A 27,398-nucleotide genomic window follows, 5' to 3' on the forward strand; every position below is an offset into this window, starting at 1 on the left:
TGTGCAGCTGAGTGAAATGGGAACTTTGGACCTGTGGCTGAAAAGAGTGAGTTCGTTCCAGGTTTTGAAAGGCCTGAGTTTCCTCTTTAACTCCAGCAGAAGAACATGGACAACCCCAGATCTGGGCAACTCTGCGCACCAGAGTTAAAGCCAGAGCCTGCCCTGAAGTTAACTTCAAACCATACAGCAAGTGTTTTCCTTTTGTATTTGCCAGCGCTTTGTCTCACCTGGTTTGGCAGCTGCCTGCTGGGGACCCTTCTCTAACACACCACCTCCCTCCTCTGCCTGGGAAGAGGGATGCACAGAGCTCTGACTGTGCACCTCTCTGCATACGCTGCAGGTGCCTGCACTCTTGCAGCAAGTTAAATTTGTGGGGGTGGCTCACATCAATGACAATGACTGTGGTTTTGTAGGGCATAGATCTAGATCATAACAGCTACACACATCTAGGAGAATGTTTGCTCTTTTTTATGTTTATTTTGAAATAATTTCTGAAATCTATTTTAATCCTGGTAACATGGTATTTATTGATAAGCCTCAGCTTAAAGTATTTGCTGAAGGTCAGATTGTTGCCTGATATAAATTTGTGCTGCTCCATTAAAAGCAGCACATCTATGCCTATTATCAACACCTGAAATATCTGGTTTGGAAACTTGGGCAGGAGACAAACTATTAGTGTGTTATTAAAAAAAAAAAGAAAATTAAAAAGTGAGAAGGAGTCAGAGAGCATTGTGCAACAGTGCATTAAGTCTGTACAAAGCACCTCTGCAGCTTTGCTGTTCATCAAAGAAATTGAGAGCTGCAGTAAATTACTGAGAGCTCACATTTACCTCTGCAAATTCTTTTGCTCCTGGAAATCACAAGACACTCTGAGAAAAAGACATCAAAATATATCAGTGAAGTACATAAAGATGTAATGGGTCTTGACTAATTATGTAGCCAATTATATTAAGATGTTGCATTATTCACGTTCCTTAAATGTGATTTGCCAAAAATATTCCCATAGGGCACAGATATTTCATAGTAATAATGATTGGCACTGATATTTCGTAGTATTTCATTGTTTAGGATAAGGACATGAAGTTCCCAGGTGAAGTTATTTACTGTTAATGAAAACACCACTCGGTATATACGGCTTGAAAATCCATTGTTAATTAACAGCATTCAATTCTTAATTGTCTTTTTACCAGTTCAGTTGAAATCATTGACACAAAATACATTGTTAAACTGCTTAATCAATCGTTGTAGAAAAATAGAGGTGTTTGATAGGGACATTCTAGTACAAAGTTTACGTGAAGCTTCCCAGTTGAAAGCTTTGGAGGCTTCTATTTTGTTTTAAAGCTTATGTTACAAAAATGAGATTTCATAAACTTTACAGTCCTTACTACATTAATACCAAAGACAATAAAATACAGGGAGGGGGGAGAGAGAGAAAGAGACAAACACACACACCTTAAGCTTTAAGTAAGTGCCCTATTCACAAAAATACAGCTTACACATGCACATGCCCCGGTGGCAGAAAGTCTGGTTTTTGTGCTAAAGGACACAAAAAGGGTTTAATTAGGGCCCTGAGCTGCTGTTCTAATTAACACAAACTTTTGTTAAACTGCAGCAATGAATTATAGAGTGGCCCAGTAAACTACAAGAGCAAAAAGCAGGTTTATCCTCAGAGGAATGCTTTGCTCTCAGCTCATGCACCTTTTGTTAGGACTGACATGCGCGGGCTGCTGGTGGCTATCGATGCTGTGCTACCCCTGGCTCCTCTGCTGTAAGGCTTCTGTGTTCCAGTGGAGCTGTGGAGACACCCTTCCTTAAAAACACTCAGCACCCCTCGTGGGTAGCCTTATGGGTGGGCTGTGATGGATGAACTGGAACACTTGGCAGGTGCTGATGCTGAGGCAGAAGAATGAGCTTTGAAAGGGCTGTAGCCAGTTGAGTGCTATCTCACAGATATTAAGTGTAAGTAACCTTTACCGAGTTAGTGGAATCAGCCATCCTGAGTGGAGGGAACAAAAATCTATATTCTATACTATTCCTTACATCATGCTGCTTTGTGAAAGCCTTTTATGGAAAATACTGAGCTGAAACTATCCAGCCTGATCTACCAGTCCCTGGTGTGCAACCCATTCCCTACACTCTACTCTGACTGCCTCAGCACGAAGCACAGCTAGAGGATCTGAAGGAAACTCCCACTGATTAGCCACACTCTGTGAAAATTAGAATGGGGCAGTTGATTTCGGAGAAAAAAAAAAAAAAAAAGGGAAAATAGGTGTGAATTTAATGTAAAAGCTGTTTCACAGTGCAAATTTTCCACCTGCCCACCAAGTTTCTCCTGAGGTTATTTTTTTGTCTCTTCTATTTTAACGTAAATGTTTCTGTACAGAAATGCTTCAGATGCTCTTCAGTGTATTCTTTCCTTCTGGAGTAGGCAGGTATATAAAAAAAAAATTAAGGCTGCTGCAGCTTCTTCTTCTTTCCTGACAGAAATGCTCTTCTTGATGGTGAACGAAAGCCCACCGAAAGCAATGGTTTTTTCAGCAGGTAGTGTTTTATGCATGCTGGGCCTGACTGAGCGGTCCTTAGCACTGGGCAATGCCGCACCATGTCAGCAGCCCCTTAGGGAGCATGTCCGTGAAACTGTCACTGTACACCTCAGCTCCCCACTCGTGTGAATGTTGCTGTGTAAGCTATGCAAATTATCACTGCCCCATTAATTTTAATGTTGTCGAATGTACAGGATTTACACTGATATACAACAGCCAAGGAGCTAAACTAAGGTGAAGAATGTTGTTAGGGAACTACTCTCCTGAGCACGGGTGGCAGGAACCTTGTGTTTAGCTGAGAAACCCTGTTGAAGCATGTACCCAGGCATGTTGCACCATTCGTGACTATGCAGGACTGGCCAAGCACCTGCGCTGCCAACAACTGAATTTCATTGATTTTGGCTTCAGATGAAACTCAGTTGTTTCTTTCGCAGCTGAGTAGCTAAAATCTACTTGCTAAGGTGCAACATTTGGTTTTCAATGGCTTGTGCTGTTTGTGTAGCAAACTATGCTGAAATCCCATTGTTCAGGTGGGGAGAAGGGAGAAGTTTCCCTAGATATTGCACATAAAGGATAATACCTCCACATGAAACATGCTCACTATATTAAGAGTATATAGGAAATTCTGGTTTGCCATGAGTTTGCCACAGCCTAAATTTTAGGTTGAACTGCCAAAAAAATAACCAGGAATGGTTTGCCTTATTTGTAAACATTTTCACAGTATATCAGTAATTTGTAATTACTAATAAATTATAAATTATCTACCCTGCCCTCTCCCAGACTTATGGCTTTTTAGAGTCAGTGAAACGATCTGTTTGGCAAACAGTGAGGTACTCTAAATAGCTGCCAGTCTGGTACACTAAAGAAAATGTCATGCACTAGGAGAGCCATAGATAGGGGAAAAAAATCAATGTTACACTCCAAATATTTGAAGAGAAATGCCTACTTGACTGGTAGTTAGTTTTTGCATCCCAATATTTCTAGAACTCTGCTTCTAAATCTACATTAATTACACATCTGTGTACATTATTTAGAAGATCTTTACTACAGTACTTTTGTACATGCTGTGTTTATTACTAAATGTAAAGAGAAAGTAATTACATAAGGCATATGTACAGTATTATGTTGGGTTGCAGATCCTTCTGCTCACCTTCGTCTTAAAGCTGCAAGGCCCATTTCATAGAGGCTTGTCACCTAGTATATGAAACTGTCCTGAAATGCACAAAAACTGGAGCCAAGGCCCGTTACTTTGATGAGCACTAATTAGTCTTTCCTTTTAAATCCCTTGTGCATATTCCCATTGCTTTTGGGTTTTTTAGTTGTTGTTGGTGTGAATAAACCTGGATGTCTGAACACAGAGAGATGCCGAGGAAGCCAGCAGTCATTACCAGGGTGGGGATTGAGATTCCACCATCAGTAATGGGTATTGCAGCTTTAACCCACGCCTTTGCTTAGTCTGTGAATCTCTTGTTTAAATTGGGCAGGTAGATATTTCGCATCTGAAGTATTTATTTTCCCGGACTTAAGAATAACAAGGAAGAAAAAAATTAAAGGCATGTTGGAGAAAGAAAAAGGGAGCAAAGAGGGAGAAGATAAAGGAGGTGGTGTGGCCTTTATGCTTCTGGTGGTTCTACAGTTTGGACTCATTCTCCAAGTTGGCCACATCACCATTTCTTTCATTCTGTTCTTCTTGACTCTTTTCTTCCTCTTCAGTTTCCAGCTCAGCATGCTGGTCCAGCTTGCTGGAAACTGACCATGTCAGGGGTAGTTCTGCTCGGCTGGCCATCTCTGCCAGCTCTTTGGCACTGTAAACTGGTGTGTTGGTCTCATATGTTTCATGAAAACTGTTGTAGTCTACTTCATAAAATCCATCCTCCAGAGTGAGGACAGGGGTGAAACGGTAACCCCACAGGATCTCACTCGTAATGTATGAACTTCGGGCTTGGCAGGTCATTCCTGTAACAGAGAAGGAAGAAGTGCTGTAATAAGGACTCACTGCTTTCCCAAATCCATAATTATTTTTTCAGATAGGAAGAGAACTGTAAATAAAAACGCACATGCCAGAAAAGAATTAGGTTTGATATCATATAAGGTTGAGATTAGAAAACAGTTTTACAGTGTGTAACCTATTTGATGTTCTTTCCTTCTGTGCAGGTACATAATCACAAGTGCTGAGACAGTGACCAGAGATTAACATTTCTTTATTAAATGCATTTCTGCTTTCAGTATTTCACCAATGAGTAACTCACTCTCTGATGAGTCTCAGATGGTTTATTGAGAGCCTACATAACTTGCACCATGCCATCCTTCAGCTCCCATGCTGCCACATTCAGCATTTGCCCAGGCTAACTGAGGAACTTATACAGAAGCTTTTCTCTACTGTAGCCAACCCATGAGCCTATGATCCATGGGGTGACTTTGTTCCTCTGACGGTTGGAGCTGCCTTTTAGTTACACTGCTTTGGGATTCGGGCTAGTGGCCAATGCACAAACATCATCAAAACTCCTGAAGGACATTGTGATACTGTGTGGATTCAGATAAATTCGACTAACTTCTTTGGCACCTTCCTTCACAGCTCTGCTGAACTTCACTCTGGGAGCTGCTATAGGGCAAAAAGATCTGTAAGATGTTACCTTTTTTCCAAGTTTTTCCAAGCTCAGAGTGTAGTCCAGAGTGTCCTCTGGGTGAAGAAACACCTGGCCATGACACAGACCTGGTACTTGGAGAATCTGTCCCATCTCAGTCAGACAACTCAGGGAAGCACTACAATCATAAAATCATAGAATGGCTAGGGTTGGAAAAGACCTCAAGATCATCTAGTTCCAAACCCCTGCCATGGGCAGGGACACCTCCCACTAGACCATGTTGCCCAACTCTCTGACAACCTGGCCTTGAACACTGCCAGGGATGATCCATTCACTACTTCTTTGGTCAACCTGTTCCCCACTGTATTAATGCTTAGGAATGAAAGGGGAAAACCAGCAGACCAGGAAAAAGGTCAGGAGAAGTGAATTTAAGAGGCAAAAACATGCCATCAGCAAAGTGGGAGTACATGGAGAGAACGGATAGGGCCACAAGGATGATAATGGGGCTGGAGCACCTCCCATATGAAGACAGGCTGAGAAAGTTGGGGCTGTTCAGCCTGGAGATGAGAAGGCTGTGTGGAGACCTCATAGCAGCCTTCCAGTATCTGAAGGGGGACTACAAGGGTGCTGGAGAGGGACTCTTCATCAGGGACTGTAGTGACAGGACAAGGAGTAATGGGTTTAAACTTAAACAGGGGAAGTTCAGGTTAGATATTAGGAAGAAGTTCTTTACTGTGAGGGTGGTGAGGCACTGGAACAGGTTGCCCGAAGAAGTGGTAAATGCTCCATCCCTGGCACTGTTCAAGGCCAGGTTGGATAGAGCCTTGGGTGACATGGTCTAGTGTGAGGCATCCTTGCCCATGGCAGAGGGATAGGAACTAGATGATCTTAAGGTCCTTTCCAACTCAAACCATTATTCTATGATTCTATGTGATGATTTTCCTTTAATTATTTGCACACAATTAGTTATGTATTACTAAGTAAACTTTGGCTGAACAGTAAATGTTGAATACTTAGAGTTACATAACCCCAGGACAAGCCTGCTACACATCAGTTATTTAGAAAGTAATCCTAAGCAATTAAAAAAAAATGTTTACTTTGAGGGGCACAAATAGCAGTCTGTAGAAATGCACATTGTTTCTCTGCACTGCTGGCGTCATAGAAAATCACATGGAGAATCTCAGGAAGAGCAAACACTGGTAGTTTAATGTCTCAAATCTTTTTCAGAGCTGTGCAAATTGCTCTGGATAATTCTGCCTTCATTCTATTGAGCTTCCTCTCCAAGCTCAGATAGCTTGCTTCTGATGGGTGAAAACCGTTGTTTCTTGGTACTCTGTCTTTTTCACTTAAACAGTACGTTTAGAAAGACATTTACCAGCTTAACAGTACTTCATCCCTTCTTCAGCTTTCCCACCACTCACTGCAGACCCTCTGGAGTGGTGACTGTCAGGGAAAGCTTTAGTATGAAAACTGCTGCACCATACCTACCTGCCACAGCCAGGCAGAAACGCCACTGCACTCCTACTGTGTTCACTGATCTTAATTTCTCTTATGCCTGGCAGAAATACACAAGCCATCATTTTTCTCAGGGTTGCAGGACAAGACATGTTTGCATTTTAATTCTCAACTAATGCACAAATAGAAATAGAAAGATCTTACTATTTTTCTGTTAATTTCACAGGTGGGAAGGGCAGAAGGACATGAAATCGTATGACAAAAATAATATGTTGTGAGATTTCCTGTCTGATTTTTAGTCTAAAGGAGATCTTACTTTTTTCCTCCCACAAAATGTTGGAGGGAGAAGAACTTGGCAGCTTACAGAGCACTATAGAGATGAGAAACACACTAGTTGTGTAGCAGCTTTCACAAAGGGAGATCTGTTTTTCACAGCACTCTTCTGCGCAGACCCAGCAGTCTGGATGCAGTATTTGGTAGGATCTCCCCACCCTGGGAGAGGGGCACCAGCAGGCTGTGAGTAGAGAGGGCCAGCAGCAGCCAGTGCTGGTGGCCATGTCCCCCCTGCTGTGTCAGGCACCTCCAAGGGCTGGTCTCCCACCATCTCCTCTGCGGCTCCTTGGTGTGGCATGGAGACCAGTGACCCCTGGATGTGTTTCCCCAAAGGAATGTGCCATTCCTAAGACTCATGTTCTTCTAATACCTCACTCTGCTGCTGAAATTCAACTTCAAAGTGAGTGGAAAGTTTGGAATTTTCATTTCAAGGGCAACTGGATTAAATAAAAAAATAAAGTTGAGGTCCCTTTGAAGCAGTATTACCTTCCTGTGCTCAGACCAAGTACTCAGTGATCCTGCTTCTTTAGTTGGGAAAAATTTGTTTGACTGGTGGGAAAGAGCAGGGTGATTTTCTGCAGAAGTCAAGAAGATTAATTGAATTACGTTAGACTTATAGCTCATTAAAAACAAACCCTCATCTGAAATTTTGACCTGTCTCCATTTTTAATTTAGTCTCCCATTCAGGAATGATTTAATACCCGTTTCTTTTCCACAGCCAGATGAAATACTTTCAGAGCTAGAATAAAAGAGGTAGGATATTTCAAGAAAGAAAGTTGATCAAGAAAAAGATTTTAGCTAGGAAGGGACGTGTATGACAGAGACCTTGTATGCTCTCTAAAGGTTTGAGAAAGCTAATACAGAAAGAATCTGTAAACGGATCACAAGGATTCCGGATTAAAATGTGCCGCAGTTGTGTAGACCCTTGAAGTGATTGTCAGTGCACCTGCGTGGCTCTGGAAGCAAAACAGATTGATTTCTGCAGTTCTGCATGGAGCTGCTTTACCAGCCCCTGCCTGTGCTGGCTCAGAAGTCCTTCAGCTCCTCAGACATCAGACCTCCTAGACTGTCTTTTCTGCATTTAAGCTCTTGTCACATAGTATCGTCTAATTTACACGTTTCATTGTATTCTATGGTTTTAATAGTCCTGTAACAGGAAATGTGACTTTCATTATTTCCTGCAAGTTCTGAACACGCTTTTGGTTGACAGGGGAGGCTGCATCTTGAGTGAGGGCATTTTAGGCTTTAGGTTTCCAAGTACTGTGTGGATTATTCAGTGATTATGTGGTTTATATGTAGCCATAGATCTGTTGCACAATGGCTGTAAAAATGATTGTGGTTTGACATTTTGACTAGTGTCTTGTTTTAATTGGATCCCTTCAGGGCAGAGAGCTGGGGAGCCTTTGGAGCTACTTAGCTCAGCATTAATTGGACTTTTTCAAAACAAGCTGGGAAGTTAAGACTCCCAAATAATTCATTCTAAATTAATTAAAACTATAACTGGAAGGAACAGTCAATTTGAGAAGGAGTGTCGGAGCCCAGCAGAAACCTTGAGGCTGCCCTGCCAGGCTCTGCTGTGATGGGCACTGCATGGAGCCGGGGCGGCGGGTGGTGTCGAAGGAGCGTTCCCACTGGGCTGGGCAGCTGCTTGCCCCTGCATGTCTCGGAATGGCAGCTCTGCAGCTCCCTGCACCATCTGTCCCTGCTGCCTGGCACAGGGGGATGGCCGTGGCAGGATTCGGTTGCAGCGCCATGGGGCTTGTGCTTGCACCTGTTCACCTTGCTGCATACTGTATCTTAAACACACCGCGAGGTGATGAGACCTCTGATGGTTGCCCTTAACTGCTGCCTCACTCCTTTAAACTAGAAGCGTTTTTAATGAGCAGTGATGAGCCTTTGTATATGTTGCAGCTTTCTGTTAGGTCTTAATGACAGCATTGCGGTCTGTTTGTTTTATGTTTGCACAGCCAAGGGAATCACGACCAAGTGTTGTGCAAATAGTTGATTGCTGGGCAAATTACCTAAGTAGTAAAATTAATTGCCATCTTGCTTCATTGTGGGTTGTTTTCTTATTATGTTTAATGTTCAGTTCGAGCTTTGTGGGATGTAACCACCCATCGTAAGAGTTGCCACTTCTCTGTGAAAGATACCCACGAAGGTGGGCAAGGTTCCTATCACTCCTCCATCCCCATTCCTGGGTCAGAACTACGCAAGGCAAGCTGCAAGCTGAATTTTGGTCCTAGTTATATCAGGAGAGGCAAACTAAATTATGGGCATTGGGTGAAGGAGACTTCTTTTTTAATATTGAGGCAATCAAGCTAACCCAGCAACATTTTAATTGTTTTGCTTTCAAATGGGAACAAAAAAGGTGCTGCTGACAGTGCTGGGATTAGCTCCAGGTATCTGAAATCAGCAACTAGTTACTACTTTGGGTAGTCTCATCTCATTACTGTACAAGCAGTGTAATTTAAACTTTAATTTATCATCTAAATGCTTATTATTCCCATTCAACAGGTGAGGAGCTGAACTGCACAGACACTTGAACAATGCTGCAGAGTGAAGAGTGGCTTGAGGGCAGGGGCCAGCATGACAAGCCACTTTCTGTCTGCACTAAATCTGACACACAGCTGGGCTCCTGCTGCAAGGTACCTGTGCTGGGGTGGGGATACTGCAGAGGGCTTGGTCATGTATCATAGAATCACAGAATGGTTTGGGTTGGAAGAGACTTTAGAGATCACCTATTTCCAACCCCCCCTGCCAGGGCCAGGGACACCTTCCACTAGACCAGGTTGCCCCAAGCCCTGTCCAACCTGACATCTATCACATTATGTTGTGTTTGTTTCATCAAGTTGAGACCAGGCTCTGGTTCATCATAACATGTGGGCTGTTCCTCTCCAGAGCACAGGCTGCAGTGGCTCCCTCTGCCTGACTGGGAGCATGGACGCTATTTTGATGTATCCCATCAGCAATTTTCCTTGCAGCTAGAATGAAAGGTTTTCTCAAGCTTAACATCTGCACCATGCAGTCTAAGAAAATGACAGAGTAATTCCTCTAAGCTATTGCTGATAGGTGGGTAAGGTTACAACCTCATCTTTGACTGATGAGAACTAATAACAAAGTTGATGCCACCTCCAGATCCATTACTCTTGAAAAGTCGACCTGTGCAGTTATTTTGAGGTTACAGTTTGTTCATGCTGTCTACTGCTATCTAGGCTTATGCTTTGCTCTGTCTTACAGTGCTACAAGGGTTTGGTGTGGTGACCCAGAGTGACTTCATGCATTTCCTCACAGTGAACTTAATTTAAGATTTCATGGTAGCTTAAGCAATAATATGCTGTGTCATGCACTCTTACCATATATTATTTCATTTTGTGATGGGAGCCATCAAAAATAAAATGCTATAAAAAGTCAGGGGGGGAAAAAAGTACTTCAGAATCACAGCATCAAATACATGTTTGGGCTGAAATACAGTGATTTTCAGTTCCAGGTCAGCCTACTGCAGATGACACAGCAACACCCTCATTCAGCTTTTATTTTATTTGAGAAAGCCTATATTACAACAGGACTTTTTATTTTCAAATTTCACTCCCAACAGGACTCTAAATGAAATGAAGGGGGCAAGAATTATGGCCTGTTACTGACTGCATCTCTTTGGCTGACAGCCACAATGTCAAGCTGATTTCAAGGTTCAGCAATTTTCTGCTTGCTCTTCACAGAACAAGGCAGACTTTCTGCTGCACTAAATTGAGTGGGATATCCCATAAGAACACAGGTTTTCCATGACCGCATGGGAAATTTCCTTCATGGGTCAGCCTGAAGTAAGACTTCAGCAGCAGAGGACTCAAGTGTGCACAGAGAACAGTAGTATCGCCATTTCTGGGGTGAGTGGAGTTTCACTCATATACAGGAGTACAGAATTTGGCCTAGAGTCTCCAGGTGGGAGCTGAGATTTCCGTATGCATGTGTGATGCTCCTCTTATATTGTTTTCACGCTAGCTTTATTCATAACATCCTTTGCCAAGGTATCACTAAGGTAGAGGTTTTGATCTACTTCATCAAAAGGTTCATTTGTACCATAAGAATCTTTAAAAAAAACCCAAACCAAACATGTAGGAAATTCTGTGGCCCTGTAGATTAATTCCTACAGCCTTTATGTCAGTGCTCATGATGAAACTACTTGCTGTAGGAATTACAAAGAAGAGGGAGGTGCTAACCCGTAGCGTTCAGGCTGACTTTCGCACCTTGCCTGGGGCAAGGGTGAGAAGGTGGGGAAATTTTATTCAAACATTGTGATAATGGTGCTAATATTGAGGTAATTAGATGAATGTGCACCATGTATCTGAAACTCCAGTATAGGGCTCAAAAAAGCTGCAGTGACTTTCTAGGTTTGCGTCTAAGCATTGCTCCTGTGTTCATTAAGTATCACCAAGCAGTATGCTGAAGTAGGGAGATGGTCTCTGTGCAGATGACCTTTTGGTCTCACATGTATTTGGTGCAAGATTTGTCAGTCTGCTATTTTTAGATGTAAAGGGGAATGAGAAAGCAATGTGTGCTATTAAAAACAAGCAAAAGGCTAGGAGCCAAGAACTCCTGATTGATACCTTGATTCTCCTGCAGACATTGTGTGGGCTTTGGCAAATTACCTTGCTTCGCTGGATGTGTTTTACTGGCGTGCCACAAGGGATATGCTGAGATTTAAAGGCAGTAGATGTGCTTGCAGTATGTTCCCTTCCTCATCTACATGCTCACTGTCAAATTCGTACTAAACAATTTTCCATGGTGTGAAAATTATTGCCTCAAAAAAGGACAGAGATTTAGCACAGAATTTCCATAGCACCACCAAGTTATTGTCAGAATCATCAGTTGTCATTGATGGAAAATGTTGCAAATACCATAGAATCACAGATTGGTTAGGGTGGGACAGGACCTTAAAGATCAACTGGTTCCAACCCCCTGCTATGAGCAGGGACACCTTCCGCTAGTTCAGGTTGCTCCAAACCCCATTCAACCTGGCCTTGAACACTGCCAGAACTTCTCTGGGCAACCTGTTCCAGTGTCTCACAATCCTCACAGTAAAGAATTTCTTCCTAGTATCTAATCTTAACCTACCCTTCTTCATTTTGAAGCATTCCCTCTTCCCTCACTATGTGCCCTTCCTCTCCATATTCTGATAAGTTATTTTTCCCCTCCTTTTTGAATTTGGGTACATGTGACAAGGAATCAGGTGGGGTGTTCAGTTTAATTTGATTAAAAACCCCATAAATATGTATCTAAACTTTCATTCAGAGCTAGCAAAGGGGAATTCCCAGGAGTTCTGATAACTTGATTCACAACACACCTGGAAATTGGCTCTTTATCTCATGCTGAGTAACGTCTAAAGCTCTTGAAAGAAATAAAAACTGGATAGGATCCTGTGAGCATTTTAATGTATCTTTGCTTCAGCATGCCTGGGAATCTGTGCATGACAGCCTCATGTTGTGGGGTATGAACAGTGTGTGTGTCTTCTCCGTGACCCAGATACATCATAGCATGGTCACTCCTGGCTCTGGGGCAGCAACTGGAGAGGGGAGTTTGTGTGTGAATGGGAGAGGAAAGGAGGAGAGATGATAGATGTTTTTATCTAAGAGAATATAAGGAACTAACTTTCATTGTCATTTTCTTTTTGTTTTATTTTTCTTTTTTTAATGTTAATACTGTTTTTTTTTGGTGGGTCCTCCCCCCCCCCGGAAATGATTGAAGTGATTTTGTATTTCTATTTTCGTATTTCTTATTTAATCAGACCAAGAAGCTGATTACTGTATTTGAAATTCGATAGCTTTGATCTAATTCCACCTGTGCATTCTGATCAGAGGTCTTCGTGGTAGCTGCTGTCTTCATCTCACAGCTGATGATGGGACCAGTGACAAGCTCCACTTCAGAAAACGCAAGTTGCCGTGGAGTGGGCTGGAGCAGCTGGCCTGGCACCAGCAATGGTAATAAAATTACATCCCCCATGGGAGGAGGCATATATTATTAGGTCATATTTGCTTAAGAGGTGAGTATGCATAGGAAACTGAGCTGATGAGAAGCCATTATTTCAAGCCAGTGACAGTTTCTGATACTCCAAAATCTATTTCTTTCTAAACAAGATGAAAACCAGTAACAAGTATAAAAAAAATGGAATTGCTGTGAAGTTAAATTGTAAATGAAGTTTAACTTGGATTGGTCAAAGCATCCTGTTTTCAGACTGACTTCTTCAAATGTGATATACTACATAATGCAGCATCTAAATTAGCAAAAGATGGCCATATTTTAGTCTTTTCAAAATTTTTAAGAAATGCACATTCCCCCCTCCCCCCGAAGGTTTCAATGCCAGCAAAACTGTTTTTTCCAAGGGAAAAATGCTGAGTTATAAATGTTCGATTTATTTGGTTAATATTTCTCATATCAGGAATTAAATACACTTAATCGAGTATTTTGTGCCTAATTTCTTGCATTCTAAGTTCATGTAGCTTAGTCTGAGAAATGGTACACAATAAGGCAGAAAAGTTTGACTGGTTCAATCTCAAATGCACTGCCACTTTTAGCTAACAGTACCACATATATTCTCAATAAACAGCTTATCAAAGAGATTGTACAATTACTGTTCAGCCAGTAGTTAACCTTCATTTAGCCTTATATTCAGGCCATGCCCAGCAAATCAAGCTGCCTGATGTGTATGAATTTTAATAATTTTTTTCAGCTGTGCTTTTTCAAATGGATGATGATTACATTTTTCTGTCAACTAAATCTGTGAAATTTAATACATCAAATAACGCAGTGTCTGACCAGAGAGAGAAGCTTTTTCCAGAACTGGCACTTGGAGTCCTTGGAAATGGGAAACTCAATTCAGTGGAGCTGGAACACGAAGTACCAGGATTTTGTACTCTACTCCGTGTTTGACTGTTGGGCTACATTTATAGATCCGGTGGTTTCTCTAACATCGAATCAGCACCTCACAAATGCTGTATTTCTACTAGCAGGTGTCCACCACAGGAGGGTATAGGGGAATTTTGTCTAAAAGAAGCTGCAGTACATGGTTTTATTTGTGGTGGCCCTGCTTTCAGAATGCGGAAGACCTGTCCTGACCTCTTCAATATACATTGCTGTTAATCTGTGGGCTTCCTCCTGAATTCTGGCCTGAAGATGGAATGCCCTCTTCCAGTGTGCAGGCAGCCTGCTCTGCAATTCCTTGGTAAAGAGCTGGGAGCAGGCAGCAAGGCACCAGGCTCCAGCTGAGCTGCCTGCTGCTGCCTCACTGGAGAAAGGTTTTGGTAGGATTCTTCACTACGTAGCACAACCTGACCCACCAGAGCATAGGTACGACATGGAGCAGGGGGGATCCTAGGTGGCAGGGCATGTGAAGACCCCTGGCAGTACCTCAGGGCTAACAGTGCTGTTTATGGTTTTGGACCTCTTGAACTGTCTTGCTAGCTTGCTTCCTTAACAGAGAGGATGATGAGCCAGCAAGAATCACAGCCTTTGCAGGAGTTCATGTTGGCTCGTAAGCAACATCTTTAATTCTTATACCAGAGAAGCTCAGGAAATACATAGTTTACACAAATATTCCAGTTTAGTTATCTCAGCATTTGAAAGCACTTTGGACACAGTCTGTTTTACAGTCTCTCTACAGTCACTAGATTCACTGCTGCTGGGGAAAAACATCTCAGAAAAGTGCCATGAGAAGAGAGTATGGAGGACCTCCAGCTGCACACTGGTGGCCAGTGATACTGGCTTCCTGCAGCATGATCTCAGATCATGCTAAAGGAGCTAAAGGGAGTCCCCTGCCCTTTCCCTCACCTTCTGTGAATGGGTGGAGGGCCCCAGGAAGATTTAGTTTTAGATAAAAGAAGAATTAAGAAGGAGCTGCTTGAGCTGCTACATTACCTATTTGGTGAATAAAATAGTAGAAGAGCTTCTGTTCTTCCCTGTTTAGCATAAACCCATAAAACGGTTTAAATGAGATCAGTACCTCAAAAGCAGGTTCCTCTCTCACCACTGCCTGCTGGGGAGGCAGGAGATGGGAATGGGACAGATACAGATTACAGCCAGGAAATGCAGAAAATGCACCCTCTAACACTTCCAAGCTTCACAGTTTGATAAAACACTATGTCTTTTTGAAAACTCCAGTTTTGATATGCAGTTTAGATGGGAACTGCTTCTTCTCCAAAATGCTCAGGCTAACATTGCAAGACACACTTTCTCAGACACACCTACTGCAAGCTTCCCAGGAAGGTGTTAGTAGAGCTGGATGCTTTGCAGGTTGCTTGCTCAACTGTTGAGAATATAGACCCTAAATGCACTTTTGGCATTGGAAAGGTGAAAAAATACTGTTTATGTGAGAGCTCTTCCAAGATGTCATCCTTTAAGATGCATGCACAGAGAACCAATCTTTTCTCGAGAAATACAGCTGACTGCTATATTGGTTCTATGCTACATAATGCACAGCATATGCAAGCTTCTTGAGGAACACGTATTTAACACACAGTCATGGCTGGGGCTGAGACTAGAACAAGGCATGTTTGGGCCCTGCTGAAATCCCACATCAGTATTAAAGCCAAAGGGTGGCTGGGAGAAAAACCCCTTTAGTCAGAATGGTGCTTGCTGTGAAAGAAACATTTTCTGTAACAGCTTGTACCTGCTGCACATTTGCACTGTCATGACAGTGAGAGAAACAATTAAAATAGATGTGTGATCTATTTCCCCTCTTGGTGTGCAGGCTTCTTAAACATGTAATTTGAGTCTGCATGTTTGGATGGCTTTTGTTTCTCTTCTTAAAATGCTACTCACAAAGACAACAGAACATCCAGGGTTTGCTCTGTCCTGAACTTTACTGACTTAGAGCTTTTTATAAAAATGTCACATTTTACTGTGGAAATATTTGTGAACCCAGGATTAAAGACAAAACAGTGTGACACGCAGCTTGGCGTGGTGTAAAATTCAGGAAATAAGAATGTTCACTAGCTTTTTGACAACAAAATCAATGACTCACCCACAAAGCATTCTGGTGGTTGTTTCTAGGTTTGTGGCTAATGGCATTGCTGAAGCCTGGTTTAGCTGTTGCAAAATCAGAGGAGGAGATGAAAGAGATTTCAGGATAAAACACTTGTTTCTGCCAGGCAGAAGCTGGTGAGGGTTGGAAATACAACACAAATAAAGAGAAATCAGGTTCTGTCCAAAATCACTTGATTTTTTTGTAAGCAACAAAACACTTCAGTGGGGTTGCCTGGGCAGTTTCATAATGCATCTTTTTAGGTGGGCTGGAAAACAAGCTAAACGTGAGTAGGTGGTACTTGCTTTTAGAAGAGACAACTTGAAGAAATATTTTTTTCTAAAGAGATCTGAGTTTCAGAGATTCTATTTTTGATTTATATTACACCCAAAAGAGTACCAAAAGGACTGATATAGAGGCGCTCCACGTTTTTCAGAAGAAAGCTCTAAATCCTAATGGATTTAGCTACCATTTGTGAAGGCCAGCTACTATCAGACATCAGCCTACCAAAAGAAGCTGAGCGTGGGGATGTGTGAGAGCTGGATCGATTCTGCTCTGTAGCATTGGCTAATAATAGCACAGCTGCTTTCTGGTTCTTTTTAACTAAACAAACAAGCAAACATCCTTTTCTCTAGCATTTTGGGCAAAGTTCAGCTCCTTGAAGGTGTTACTCTTTGGTGATGGTGGTTGAACCTGTGCTTAATTCAGGTGACAGCTGTTCCTCTTCTCTTTGGAGGCTTAAGCATGGGCCTGCCTCTAGCCCTGTTCCCATTGCTATGCAATATAACACTTGGCAGGTAGAGAAATTTCACTCATGTACTTTGAAGCATATGAGTGAAATTCCCTGGTTTTGAAAATCTTCAGTGTAAGAGCTGAAGGGGTTCAGTGCTGTAGTCCTGTCTGAAGGACTCCCACACGGTACATGGCCCAGAGCTAACTTACCTGCTCTGGGAGGAGAAGGAGAAATATCTGGGCTAGTTTTGTCAGTATTTCAAATTATGGGTTTGGGTAGTAGACCTTACACTCTTTCATTTTCTTAATGGGAGAGATTTTAAGCAACCAAGTATTTGTTCATGCTATTTTTTAGTTAGTGTGATTGGTCAACTCCTTTATAAAAATATTTTTAAGGGAAACTTAAACACACTAATCTTAAAAACTAATCTGTCTTGACAACAAATTTTAATTAAAATTTAAATCAGGTTTATTGATTCAGCTATTGTTATCCTTATTATAACAAAAGAATCAGCCAATCCCAGACTTCATGCAGCTCTAATTTTTGATGAACTTTTGCAGGCCTTCTAGCAGTTATGCAAAGAAAATCATCTGCGCTGTTAAAATCCTCCCACTGAATTTTTGAACCCACAAAAAGTGGGTTTTGATTTGTTCTTTTTTTTTATTCAGTTCATAGGATGAGACTTCTTAAGTTGATGCTTTCAGGTTAATAATGTTGGCTATCTGACAACTTCAGCAGCATATTTTTGAAACTCAGGACTGAGCAAAACCTAGCTGCCTCAGGGAATGAAATGCAGAATATTTCACTTCTGAAACACTGTTTAATATTCAAGTTACATCAAAATTTGTATCCATATTTTAGCTTCTTGGCATCCTGTCTGATAATAGGTGCTATTAATATACCTGCTAGTAGATCAATGATCATTATAGAGAAATTAATACTTCACTTGTTTTTAATTGACTTTGCTTTTATTTGAGGTGGTGAGGAAGAAGCTGATTCTGATCTTTAATTACTGCCTAGCATTTAGCAAGGAGTCTAATAAAGGAGAATAGCAGCAGTAGAGTTGGGATTTTAGGAAAGCTTCAGTACTACTCTCCTGATATTTCTATTCTGGGAAAAATTAGGAACAACACACTTCAAGCTCAAGTTTTTCATTCTAGCATTTTCCTCAATGCCTGAATTCATTTTTTTTTTTGGGGGGGGGGGGGGGGAGGAAGGCAAGAAAACAACAAGAAGTTATTTTGCTCTCTTCCTTGTTAATGTGCTGTAAATATTTAAACTAACTGTTTCTGGGAAGAGCATAGACAAATCAGTCCATTAGAACATGTGTCTGATTTTGCCATGAATATGTCCAACTAGTGGTAGAGCAAAGAAATTCTGAGTTTCTTTGACACATGCACCTCATTTATGGAAGCAACAAAAAGTCATCACGACTTTTTAGCATCCCCAAATTCTCCTTAGTTTAACAACAATATTGAACTGGTAGAGAAAAATTAGTTGGTTTAGTAAGGAAAAAATGATGTACTTGAGAAAAGGGGGCTAGGTATGTAGAAAGATATCTGAGGAAGAAAGAAGAGGGGGCTCACGCTCAAAATTGCACAGTTCCCAGGGGAAGAGTACTTAAGATAGAGCAGAGGAGTCTGAAACAAAATGCCTGGGCTTTCAAAATAAGAAGCACCTTGTATAGAAGCCTGCACGATGTCTGTCTCTCCTGAGTAATTAATTTCTGTTCAACACTGAGGATGGGTTTGGTGTTCAGCAAAGATGTGAGGTTTTTTTCTCCTGCAATGCAAAGCACTTGTTTGGCGAAAGGGTGTTTGTCTCAGGGTCTTGCGTTACTGGAGGAAAGCTGGCTGGGTACAGAGGGCATGAGCTGCTCCTGTCCTCCCTGGCCATGAGCACTTGAAGTGCTTTCAGCTTTACGGCTGTGGATTGTTTCATTCCTCTGTATCAGTCATGAGGTGGCAGTCTTCTACCAGAAGAGATAGCTTACAAAGGTTTTGAAATGTGCAAATATATCTAAACTAAGAAAAAAGCAGCAATGCCCAGAAAATATTGTAGAGAGATTATTTCAACCATTATTTTTTAAATGCCTGGGCTGATCAGACACCAGCAGGAATGCAGTATTTGAAGGAGATATGCCTTGCTAAACTTCCTTTGAGCTAGAAGTTAGTAGCTTACTTCGATTTCTTCTGACTCCCATACACATTTGAGACATTTCTGGACACCAGCTGCAGACTATATTCTTCTTCATGACAAGCACAATTACACAGTCTCTTTCTTGCAGCTTTTATTACTGCTGCCAGACCACTGCTAATTTTGAGCACTTTGTCGATACATGCTTTGTACAATGAGCACTTGGCTAAAACTAGACATCCTTCACTCTGATGGTATCCCGCCTCTCAGAAAATAAACTAGACCAGGCTTCCCATTTCAGAAGTAAACAGGAGAAAAAAATAAATCCAGGCACTTCTGGCTAAAGAGCTCTGCCTCTAACATTGCATATGAGTCTTTACTGTGAGGGTTTAAAATAAAGTATGCCATAGCAAATGGAAAGCACTGTGTCAGATTCTAGTCTCAGCCAGCAGCAGCTCAAATCAGCAGCATCTTCTACCAGGATAAACCTATTCCAGGCTGTGGACCTGACTCAGATCTCCACAGTTTTACACCTCCATGGGATCCTTGCTAAATCCCAAGCAATCCAGCAGATGTCTACTTGTGAGGCAGAATCCTCTGGCTCCTGCTGTGTTCCTGAGGCATGCTTAATCTCCAGGATGCAAGAGAAAGAAAACTTGGCATGGCCTCTTTGAAACTTTGCTGACCCCTTCTCTCCACACTTGCTGTGAAGCAGGCTGTGGTAGTAAGGTAGCTCAGGGATGGCTTTAAAGCTAGTCATACTTCCTTCAAATAGTGTAAATCACAGCACTTGAGAGGACTAATGCAGGAGTTTGGAGACACAGCAGGCTGATGAAGGCAATGTGAGTTTGAGAGTAGTTCAAGAAAGTATCAGAAGAATGCTGCATCCAACCAGCTCCATGCCATGCAGTGAGTCCTTCTTCCTCTTCTCCCACCGTGAGAAAAATTTTCTCTGGCTGCCAAATGAAATCCACTGTCACTGCCTCCACTTTGTACTTACTCCAGGCAGAGCTTTTTATAACCTGAGAGATAAAAGAAGCAAAAATTCTGCACAAGGCACTTATCTAAGCAAAACTGGGAGGTGCTTCTGGGACAGGTAACAGATTGATAGGGCCACCTTGGTTTCTTCCTCTTGCTTCTCCTCAAAGCACAGCTGAGGATCTGGGTCCTGATGTGAATAAGTGTTCATCACCCCCCCAAAGTTCAACTCCTGACTGGCTAATCTGAGATCTGTACAGGCAGAGCGGTCTTGGAGAATGAAGACTCTTTTTTTCTTTTTTAAATCAGATGTTTCTAAAGAGAAAAGGGAGAAAAAACCTGCAATCATTTATTCCCAGCATGGATGTGAATACTGGAAATAAAGTGAAAGATGTATCTGCACCCAAAAAAGCCCAAACCCTGACATTACACATTCGTTTAAGAAGCAGCTACAGAGTTGACACATGCTGGGTCCTGTGTCCGTAGAACATTAGCTGCTACTCATTTGGTATAACCTGGATTATTTGCTTCTTGTGTTTCCTATCAATTTTTAAATTACATTTTATTGTGATTTTACTGGAAATGGATGTCAATATAAATACAATCATGCAAGTGCAGAATGTATTATGCCAATATGTTTGCATCAGAACCCAGAAGCACAGCGGGGAACAAATTACTGAGGCTCAGAAAGGAGAGTGTAAGTAATGTTTGGCTCTTATTTCCTGTGGCCTTTTATGTGAAAGTCTCAAAGGAAAGGAAATAGTATGATTTTTGTTTTTCCAGTGGGGAAATTGAGGCAGAGAATAGTGACTTGCCCTAAGACCTCATAGAACATGTGTAGTGAAGAAAGGCTACATGTGTAGCAAAGTGACATGAGGATACATACATTTTGATAGTAATTTAAGGCCATACTGGCTATCTGCTGTTCTTTGATGTAAGCCAGGAGGGTTTTCTGGCCTAAATCACTGCTTCAGTTTTCATGGAACACTAATGTTTTGAAAAGCTTTTTTTTCAGGTCGTTGTTTCAACACAAGGCAAACTTCTGCCTATTACCAGGGTCTGAGCAGAGCTCAAAATCTTTCATAAGATCAATTCTCTCCTTTGCTTTAACCAGAGCAGGATACGGGTGGCAAAACTGAAGAGCTTGTTTTGGGAACAGAAGGAGGATGAGATAAATAATGTCATAGAATGTGAACATGTTTTCCTGGAGTCACAATTGTTCTTCCTCAGCCTTTTCTCTACACAGTGGAGCTCTTCTTTTAATCATGATTGAAAAAGTTCTACTATCAGAATAATGGAGATTTTGCCTGCGGGTTCTGTGATGACATGAGTCTGTGGCATGCTCACACGCACACATACACATACAGATAGAAATGTACAGTGATTCCAATGTCGGTGATTTTGTGGTTCTCCTATTACCAGAATAGCAAATCCTTGATGTGTGAGCCTTGGAAATCCTCAGTCCCTTCAAATGCCTAATGAGATAGATTGGTTATCATCAAATGGAAAGTACTTCTTCTGTATGAGAGGAGGAGAAGAAAATGTAACTGGCAGCAGCGAGAAGACAATTAACAAACTTCAGAGAAGCACTGAGACAGTTAAGATGTTGTTACAAGAAAATAATTGGGAAGTGATGGATAGATCAAACTACTATAAGCATATGGTGAAACCAAACAACAAATCACCGCAAAATACTGTGGTATGATGGGGTTAAATCAGCAAACAGAGTGAGTGAAGTTCTGTTGCATCATCTCGGTGAAGAAATGCTTGAGTTTTACATTTTTGGGAAGTATAACGGCATTTCCTCGCTCTCCCCACACACAAAAACATTCATAGTGCAGAAAACTTCACTTGATTTCCAATTTGGGAAAATGCTGTACCAAAACTCGTAATTCTTTTTCTGCACAGTTTACCAGGGTACTATTACATGTTTTGGCTGCAGGAAAGCCCTGTAATAAATGATAGCTCTTTCAGCCTTTTGGCAGTATACAGTCCAGCCATCACTCTTGTAAATGTTCCCATAACCATTGAAAAGTTGAAATAATTTGGAATTGTGGTTTAACACGTTATTAATCATGGAGGAAAGGGTTTGCTCTGATTTCACCAGGCATACTAACGTAAAAAACCCTATGATCCTCTCAGATGCCAGCACAGGGATAAAAGCACAGCGAGTCATACACAACTCACCTGATTGAATACAGGCTTCAAGCCCAGTATTTCAGGAACTATTGCTCAAATTTTGGTCAAGTATGAAGGCTTTAATTTAATGAATCCTTCTGTGCAGTTGACCAGGTTGTTTGTGTGTCAATGTGTGTATGTGTCCATGAGTGAAGGAGAAGCTGATTGATATCTTACTTATTTTCCTGACTGATAATGAGAAAGAGAAATATGATATGGTTTCCTTGTGAACTGTCTGCTTTAGCTGTGATGTGTGCATCTTGGGCTAACCAGTGATCCCATTTCTACAGGTTTTCAACCAGCCAGCTGATGGATCCAAAGCCAATGACAAGGTGATGGCCCAATACATGCTTTGCAAGAGTCTGAAGTATCTTTTTGCTGCATTTCTTGGGTTTTGGAATGGAGTGGTTCAAGTCTGGATGAGAGTGGGTTTCAAAAGTCTCTGTAGCAATTGGGTTTCTCTTCAGGATCCCTGGGCTTTGGGAAATTTCTTTTTTTTTCTCATGTGTGTGCGTGTGACTGCTTAATCACATGAATGTTTCTGAATCCAAGTGTGACATATGGAGTGACAACAAAAGAACTCATTCAAAGGAAATCAGCCTAAGGTAATGAGGCTGCCATGACTTGGGTTATTAATATCTAAAATGTATAATTCATCTCTATGAACCTAGCAATACCCAGCCACAATACCAGCTCTCCACTGTATACAGTGCTATGTTCAAGCCACATCAGGCTGATCTGCTGCTGTTTGGGTTATTGTACTTTAAACTAAATTTCTGTAAGCAAATATCACAAAAGAAGGAGCACAAACAGAGCTCTGACACTGCAAAACTCCTGTATAATGCTGTAGCACCCTTCTGATGAGAACTCCCGAATAATGCTCCCAAATAATATCTTCCTCTGTTGCTAACTGGAGAAAGATAGAGATTAAGATGGCAGCTGCAGAAGAAAATTCACTTCACAGACTTTTTACATTGTGATATTTAAGAGAGAAAGCTACAAGTATGGCTGGTGAGGTGTGATGCTTTATAGAAGGACAGTTTGGATTTGCAAGAAGCTTTGAATGTCTTGTTTTCCCACAAGTGCTGCCATCTCCCTTGATAAGCTAATTTTAAAAGTTAATGGACTAGATCCTTCAATGTGTTAAAGCTGCATTGTACTGCTTCAGTGGTGCGAAAGAGCACTAAAGCATTCTCCTTCTGTTGCTGGAGGTTTTTCCCTGTCCCAGGGAAATATAGCAGGGCAACATAGGTCAGCCAGAGGGATCTTCCATGAGCCTTGATATGTCTGGAGCAAAGACTTCTGGGGAAGAAGTACGATGAGAGGTGTAATCATACACCCTGATTCTGAGTCACTACTGCTTTAGAACTGTAGGCTGACAGCAAAAATAATTTTGCAAGCTATTGATAGACCAAATATTCCCAAGACTGCAAGAGCACTGAAAGACTTCAAATGGTGTTATGCATTGCCACTGTTCCTCCCCTCAATCAAGAGATGTGGGTCCCTGCTACTTTGGGCTGCATACTTGGAAGAAGGCCTGAAAAGCAGTGAGGGATAAATGATTCCTTGCAACTAATTTCCTCAGCTATGCTGACTAAAGAGTCGGTTCTTTTTTTTTGATGTAGGTTACACCTGCTGGCCCATGGCTCTGGTCAATGCACACTGCACCGAGTCAGGCACCAGCTGCTCTGGGATCTGAGGGGGATGCTGACCCAGTGGGGCACCAATGCATCTACTGTGCAAAGGGGACACTAAACTAAAGTCTAACATTCTTGATTGTACCATCTACCCAAACCCTGCAGTGCACCCACTTACTAACTATCTTCACGCTTACGTGATTCAAACCAAGGGTTTTTGAAGGTTTTTGTAGATACCCTGGAAAACCACAGGGTGCAGCAGCAATTGTGTCCATTAAACCAGCACCAACTGTGACAACGTTTCTCAGAAAGAAGAGGAGGCTGGCAGGGAGCAGTAAACAACTTTAGCCGTCCAGTTTTAATCTGCTGTTTGAAGTCTGTCTTCAAGCCATGGAAAGACACTGAAAGAGGGACTGACTGGATGGAGAGAGCCCTGAGCCCCACTGTCTGTTTATCTCACCCTTCTGATGAGAACACAAGCTCACAGGAAACTAACATGAGCAGGGCATCTATAAAAGGGAACAGCAGTGAATAGGCAATCAGACTGGTCACTGTTACAACTTGATGCCGTCATATAGCAATAGTTTAAACTTCATGCAGCTTAATTCTGTCATCATTCAAGAGCTTAGACAGGCTCCCTGCTCTTCCGATACAGACTGGATGTTTTCCACTCACGAGCTTAAGATTATTGATGCTATTTTTCACTTGAAGGAACTATTTCATTGGAATTGGTCCAGATCTAGACATGTGGACAGGTCTTAAGCACATCTGATGGTTCTCAAATGGACTGACTTTGGGCCTATGTAGTTTGTCTCCTACACGGGCAATGCGATGAAGTTTAGCAAGGCATAAAACCATGGGCCAAATCCATGCTGAATGCTGAAGGACTTCCAGAGACACATCTTACCTGTCATTTCATCTCTACAAGAATAAAAACCTGTGCTTAATTTCAAAGTGCTTATTACCTGAGACCAGCATAACTGTAGACCATTTCCATCTTGGGGAAGGATGGTCAAAATGGAGCTTTTCTGTTTTTAGAGAGGCAAGAGACTGAGGAATAAACTCCAATGACAACTAAAACTCAGTAGTTTTCATTTGAAGTGCCAGACAGGCATTTTTGACCTTGTCTTTTTAATGCAAATACAGAAGAGCATGGATCAAAGAACCAGACATCGCATCTGACGTACACTTCTTCTGATGCAGGGAGGCTATGGACCACTTCTGGTACATTTCAGTTGTGCTGCTTATAGTCTTTAGACGCTTCAGCAACAGGGATCTGTCTGAGAATGGGACAAAAAAGAACTCCATGGGTAGACAGTAATGAGACCAAAGGGAACACTTCTTTCTGGGAAAAGCATCACTTACTAAAGGAGTCTTCTTTCTTGGGGCAGTCAGCCAGGGCCAGTGGAAAAGTATATAGGACTGAGAAATCTGAAGAACAGAATAGCAACTTGATGGTCAAGAGCATCTTTCCTTTTTCCCTGGGTACATGAGCTGCTGGGACAAGATAAAACACAGGTCTGAATTTTCCCTTTCTGTTCGTATTGTGCCAAGAGTATGGAAGCAGAGAGTCAGTCAGCTAGGCCACCCAGTGAGTGGAGTGGATGGCTCAGTGGGAGAAGTCTTCAGGGGTCATGACCATCTAAGCAGGTGGGGTGTAAGGCTGATTCTTTGTTTTGCATTAGGCTTTGATACATTGTACTGCTAGAGGGAACAAAATCTCTATGCTAAACCAAAGACTGCTGCTAATCCACTCCCATGCAGTACTTCCCTGAATGACTGCCATGCAAGGAGCAGCACACATAGCATCCATGCTGAGCAAAAATTCTGTGTGATGGAAAACTGAAGCTGTAGAGAATTGTCTGGAATAGGAGCAGACATGCCCTTTCTGCCTAGTATATTAGTACACCTTCATGATGTGTCATGGAGAACTCGAGAAAGACATTTCGATTCCAGAAAGTATTACTTCTAAGTCTCAGTGTTTTATGGCAGCATGGACAAGCATAACTGTCAGGGTGTACCTGTAGGTTGTCAGCACCAGAACACAACCTAGAATGTGAATAACGATAGCTGGATAAGTTTTGAACTGTGCACATCAGTATGAGCTATGGGAGCAGAACAAGTTTCACACGTTCAAGAAGGATGTGAATAATTTTTTTATGTCCTGAGCCATTCTGGTCCTGGTACTGGTAACAATCCTGCTACCAGTTGTACAATTCAGTATTTTAAGCTGATCAACTCAGGTAAATCTGAGCTGAATGTAAATCTGGCCTCTGTGTGGCAGATTTGTCTTAAGGGAGGGCAGTTGGGAAGATGGAAAACTTATTTTACATTTTCCTTTTGTCTATTCTTTTCTCTTTCTCTCCTTGTCAAAAGATGACAGATGCCTGTATGTGAAACTGACACACCACCAGGTATAATCTTGAGCTGAATGAAGGCTGTAATTTGATTAAGGAGCTCTGACAGGTTTTGAAACAATGGTAGCTTTAAAGAATGAACCTGGAGGATTTCATTCATTAATAGTGTAGGTGCAACATAATACAGTTTTCAAAAACCTTTCCTACTATAGCAGCGGGAACTTCTCTATGTCTACTTATCCTGCTGAATTCAGAGGGACTGAACGGACCTGAAAGATCTTGTGAAAGGGCAGCTAATGAAGTGAAACTTCAGGGAGGTCGGATTCAGTAAATGAAGACCTGCAGTGATTTGGCAGCTGCTTGAGAGATCTGTGTGGAAAAGAAGCTGAAACCCACAAAACACAGTATTGGTTTGGGATTAATTTCTTAGTTCAGGTCAGTGTCACAAAATCGAAAAAACCCCTGTCATTTGGCAAGTCCATACTTACATGTGGGGGCTGGTATAAATCTAGTTGAAATTCAGCAAAGCTTATTAAATTCCACGATGCTGTCAGCACAGATACAAAGCTTGAGGTGAAAAGCTGTAGGTCAGAATTGAAGAAATGTTTTTTCACTTGTGCTTCCTCAGAAAACATTACAAAATTTTTCTTTTGTGTCCCATATGAGGGGCTTAGCAGCTGGGTGGGGATCAGGCATGTGGATCAGATATAATTGCTCTTAGCGTTAACAGATTGGGTTCACTTGGACTCTGGTTTGCAGACAGGTAGAAAGGATGGCCTTAGGGAGCCTCCAGGGGAAAGCTGGATTCATACATTGCCCATTGTCTTTAATGTTTTCATTAGAACACTTTGGACATAAGCAAGCTAGTTAAAATAACCAAGTATTTTTCTGCTCATCCAGCACCACAAAGGACACACAGAGGAAAGGTCTTCAGTTTCTTTCTGATGGAGCCAGGGTTAGATCACTGGGCTCACTGTGGGACATGGGCTTCACTTCTTTGGAGAAAGCCAAAAAATCATACTAAAGAAAGGTGTCTTCAGGCCCCAGACAGAAGGAAGACCCAATGCTCTGGTAGAAGGGAGGGAATCTCTTTTTCATTCCTGAAAGTCTACTTCAGTAGCACCCACGCACTGGTCCTTGGATTTGAAACTTAATAACTTCACTTGAAAATCATGCCTTTTTGATGGCAGTGGAAATAACATGACTTTTAAACAAGTAGAGGAGACTGTCATTGAAGTCGAGCCAGTTATGTGGGAGTCAGATGATTAAGGTAGATAGGATGTAGGAGGGAAGAAATACTATCATTTGGAAAAAAATACTGTATTTTGAACAGGTTTAATGTTCTCTTCCAGGAAAGTAAGGTTGTTATTACTAAGTGCATTACCAGCATTAGGTGCAGGGCTTGATTGTCTCCTGACGTCCCTTCTCTGTAATTGTTCACATCCATGCAAAT

At 41.8% G+C, this 27,398-nt stretch overlaps 1 protein-coding gene across 2 annotated transcripts in view; it reads right to left on the bottom strand.

The window, feature by feature from the left end:
* Positions 1–971: 971 nt before the first annotated feature.
* KCNJ6 (potassium inwardly rectifying channel subfamily J member 6) overlaps positions 972–27,398 on the bottom strand; it is a 168,126-nt gene continuing 141,699 nt past the window's right edge. For both annotated transcript variants that reach the window (XM_030477126.1, XM_030477127.1), the window contains one exon: positions 972–4,499. In XM_030477126.1, coding sequence (XP_030332986.1) covers positions 4,174–4,499 — 326 coding nt within the window. In that variant the 3' untranslated portion in view covers positions 972–4,173. The remainder of the gene's footprint in view (positions 4,500–27,398) is intronic.

This window comes from Strigops habroptila, chromosome 2 (genome assembly GCF_004027225.2).
Source record: "Strigops habroptila isolate Jane chromosome 2, bStrHab1.2.pri, whole genome shotgun sequence".
NCBI classification, from domain to species: domain Eukaryota; kingdom Metazoa; phylum Chordata; class Aves; order Psittaciformes; family Psittacidae; genus Strigops; species Strigops habroptila.